Raw genomic sequence first — 3,496 nt, 5'->3', positions numbered from 1 at the left:
TGTGCTTTGCATTATTGGATACATGCTAAGGCAAGTGATATGAAGTCATCAGTCTCTATATACAAGTAGCTCAGACGTGAATATATTTCATGCACAAAAGTTTGTTTTGCTTCCTTGGGATAAGGATTAAAACCAAGTATAAAATTTCTTGGTATCTTTAACATATATATGTCAAACGTTTTTTACCTTGGGGATAATATATATTTAGGATACCAAGTAATTTTATAAACTTGGTTTTTTACTCCTTCTCCCAAGTAAGCAAAACACTTAAGTTTGCGCCTGACCGTAGTTCAAGTCTAAAGGTAGTGCAACACTAGGGCAACTCATTGTAAAGGTGGGCAAAGCTCTGATCACTATTCTTAGTATTTCCCATAATGTAAAACACATCTCACTAAGAGATGTATACTGTTATACATTATGGATGGGTGTCACAATCCAGGCCGGTTTCAACCTTTTTTTGAGGTTTCCTCAGTGAGTAGCTAGACCCTGAAATACCGTTTTAGTAATACAGAGCCTTATCAACTTTACCTATTCAAGGTGCTACAAGGTACTTTCATTTTGAATAAAAAAACTCTGTAGAGATAAAGACGTCAAAATTTTATGATCAGAACTTTACCCACCTTTACCACGAGTTGCCCTGGTGTTGCACTACCTTTAAACTTGAACTAGGTTCAGGTGCAAACTTAACTGTTTTGCTTACTTGGGAGAAGGAATAAAAAACAAAGTTTATAAATGTACTTGGTATCCTTAATATATATTATCGCCAAGGTAAAAAACTTTTGACATCTTTATCTGATCCAGAGTTTCTTATTCAAAGTAAAAGCACTTTGTAGCATCTTGAATAGGTAAAGTTGATAAGGCCCTGTATTACCTAAATCTTGATATTTGGAGAGAGAAAAAAGGTCATTTTTAGGACTTCCAGGGTAATAACGAATGGCAATGCTGTAGCCAATGAAGTTTTAACTGAGGCTCGGCTATTGCCGTTACCCAGAAAGGATGAGCTTTCATCTCGATAACACTCCATCCACACAGATTCTCTTCATTCAGATGACGGGATAAAGAGTCAAGGACTGAGTCTATCGCCCAGTTCTTTTAAGAATTAAGAACCTTGGTATTTCAGAGTCTAGCTACTCACTGAGGAGACCTCAAAAAAGGTTTAAATCGGTCTTGAACTACGTTCAGGCGCAAACTTAACTGTTTTGCTTACTTGGGAGAAGGAGTGAAAAACCAAGTTTATAAAATTACTTAGAATCTTTAATATATATATATATATATTAGAATTACTTAGAATCTTTAATATATATATATATATATATATATATATATATATATATATATATATATATATATATATATATATATATATATATATATATATATATATATATATATATATATTCGATCATACATCTCCTCCAGGAGATGGGCTTTGCATTAAGGGTAAATATTAAGATTAGTGATCAGAGCTTAATCTACATTTACCACGATTTGCTTTGGTTTTGAGCTACGTGCGGGGTCAGTTAGAATTGCAACACTTGTAGGCGCACTTGACTTGTTTGTCTGTTTGCCCACTTGGGAAATGGAGTAAAACCAGGTTTAAAATAGCTTGGTATCTTTAACATTTATTATACCCAAGGTAAAATACTTTCTGCATTTATATCTCTTCCTGAGATTTTTATTTAATAAGGTTAAAACCCCTTATGGTAACTTGTTCTGGTAAAATACTTATACGTTCTGTATTACTAAAATCTTGGTATTTCTAGCCTGGCTTCCGCTGATGAGCCCTCAATAAAGGTCGATACCTGTCTGGGTAGGATCACAAAGCATCATACATCTCCTCCAGGAGATGGGCTTTGCATTAAGGGTAAATATTAAGATTAATGATCAGAGGTTAATCTACTTTTACCAACCAATACTTTGTAAATTTGTAAATGTCTGTCAAAAGACAAAGATTGGACAGCAACTTAAGAGGTACATTCGATCAATATTCAGCATTAAAGGCTAGCTTTGAAGTGGCCTGGTTGATTGCCCGAAACAAGAAACCATATACAATCGGTGAGGATTTGGTTAAATCAGCAGCTTTAAAATGGCAGAGATTATGTGTGGTCAGAAAGAAGCCATGAAACTAAATTCAGTGCCCTTGTCTGCAAAAGTTGTGAAATAAAGAATTTCTACTTTAGCAGAAAATGTGAGGGAACAAGTTATTTCTTCAAACAAAGAGAGTAGATGCTTTGCTATTCAGCTTGATGAGACTACAGATGTCAGTAGTAATTCGCAGCTGATGGTGTATGTTCGCTACAAAGGTTTACATATAAAGAGGAATTGTTGTTTCGTTCTCCTCTCGAGTTGCTGTCTCGTGGAATTGATGTCTTCAATAAAGTTAATGAATACTTTAATAACGTTAATTTAAAGTGAGAAGACTGCATTGCTGTGACTGGTGATGGAGTTTCAGCTATGTTGGATCATGTAAGTGGTTTTTCGGCTTTGGCGAGAAAGAATAATCCAAAAATTGAAGTTAACCACTGTATGATCCATCGCTAGGCACTGCTTGTGAAACATTTGGAACCTGCACTGGAAGCCGTCATGCATGATGTTATCAAGGTTGTCAATGTTGTCAAAGCACATGCACTGCACATGCGACTATTTCGTGAATAATGTAAAGATGGCGAGGCTGAATATACAGACCTACTTTATCATACAGAAGTGAGGTGGCTTTCACGTGGAAATATTCTGAACCGAGTGTGGGCTCTCAAAACTGAACTTGAAATTTTTATGGTTGATCAAAAGCATGTCCTTGCAGATAAGTTTACAAACTCCTTGTGGGTTGCATATCTCGCATATTTACCTGATATTTTTGAGTATGTGAATGCATTGAACAAAGAATTCCAAGGAAACAATATCTATATAATTTCAGCCAGAGAAAAGATTTCAGCGTTTGGATCAAAGCTTTTATATTGGAGACAAAAAGCAGAACAAAACAAGATAGCTGCCTTTTCAAAGTTAGCTTTGTTTTTGAAAGATTGTGAAAATATTACTTTCGACGACATCAAGGATACAGTTATAAGGCATCTTACCAAACTTAAAGAGCGGTTCTCTGATTACTTTCCAGATCTTGATTCACATACTGTCAGTTGGGTTGTAGATCCCTTTAAGTGTGAAATTGCTAATATACCAGAAGAGCCTCAAGGGTTGGCAGAGGCACTTCTTGAACTTCAATCCAATAATTAAGCAAGTATTGAATTTGAAAACAAAGCAGATCTTTCATATTTTTGGATGTCAATAGCTGCAAAGGCTTTCAAAATGGCACATGAGGAGGCAGTCAAAACGTTGCTGCCTTTTGCAACAACCTACCTTTGCTTCAGTGCTTCCGGAGTCCAATCGATTTCTCTGGAAATCGATTGGACCCAGGAGACAGTATCCAAATTGCTCTGATATCAAAATGCCCCAATTTTCATGTTATTTTATCAAAAATGAAACAACATTATCTCTCCAAAAA

The 3,496-nt window shown here is 35.6% G+C and overlaps 1 protein-coding gene across 1 annotated transcript; it reads left to right on the top strand.

The window, feature by feature from the left end:
- The first annotated feature begins 2,772 nt into the window (after nucleotides 1–2,772).
- On the top strand, nucleotides 2,773–3,228 carry LOC150097310 (protein ZBED8L-like). The gene has a single exon (XM_090407643.1). The coding sequence runs from the start codon at nucleotides 2,773–2,775 to the stop codon at nucleotides 3,226–3,228; it is 456 nt and encodes a 151-aa protein (XP_090263769.1).
- The last annotated feature ends 268 nt before the right edge of the window (nucleotides 3,229–3,496 follow it).

Source organism: Typopeltis vanoorti, chromosome 17, assembly GCF_054136105.1.
Source record: "Typopeltis vanoorti isolate ZY-2024b chromosome 17, IOZ_Tvanoo_1.0, whole genome shotgun sequence".
NCBI lineage: Eukaryota > Metazoa > Arthropoda > Arachnida > Uropygi > Thelyphonidae > Typopeltis > Typopeltis vanoorti.
Note: the sequence above shows the minus strand (reverse complement) of the source record. Positions and strands in the feature narration are given on the sequence as shown.

Coding starts and splice junctions, on each gene's coding strand:
- LOC150097310 (XM_090407643.1), top strand. CDS start 2,773: ATGGTTGATCAAAAGCATGTCCTTGCAGATAAGTTTACAAACTCCTTG.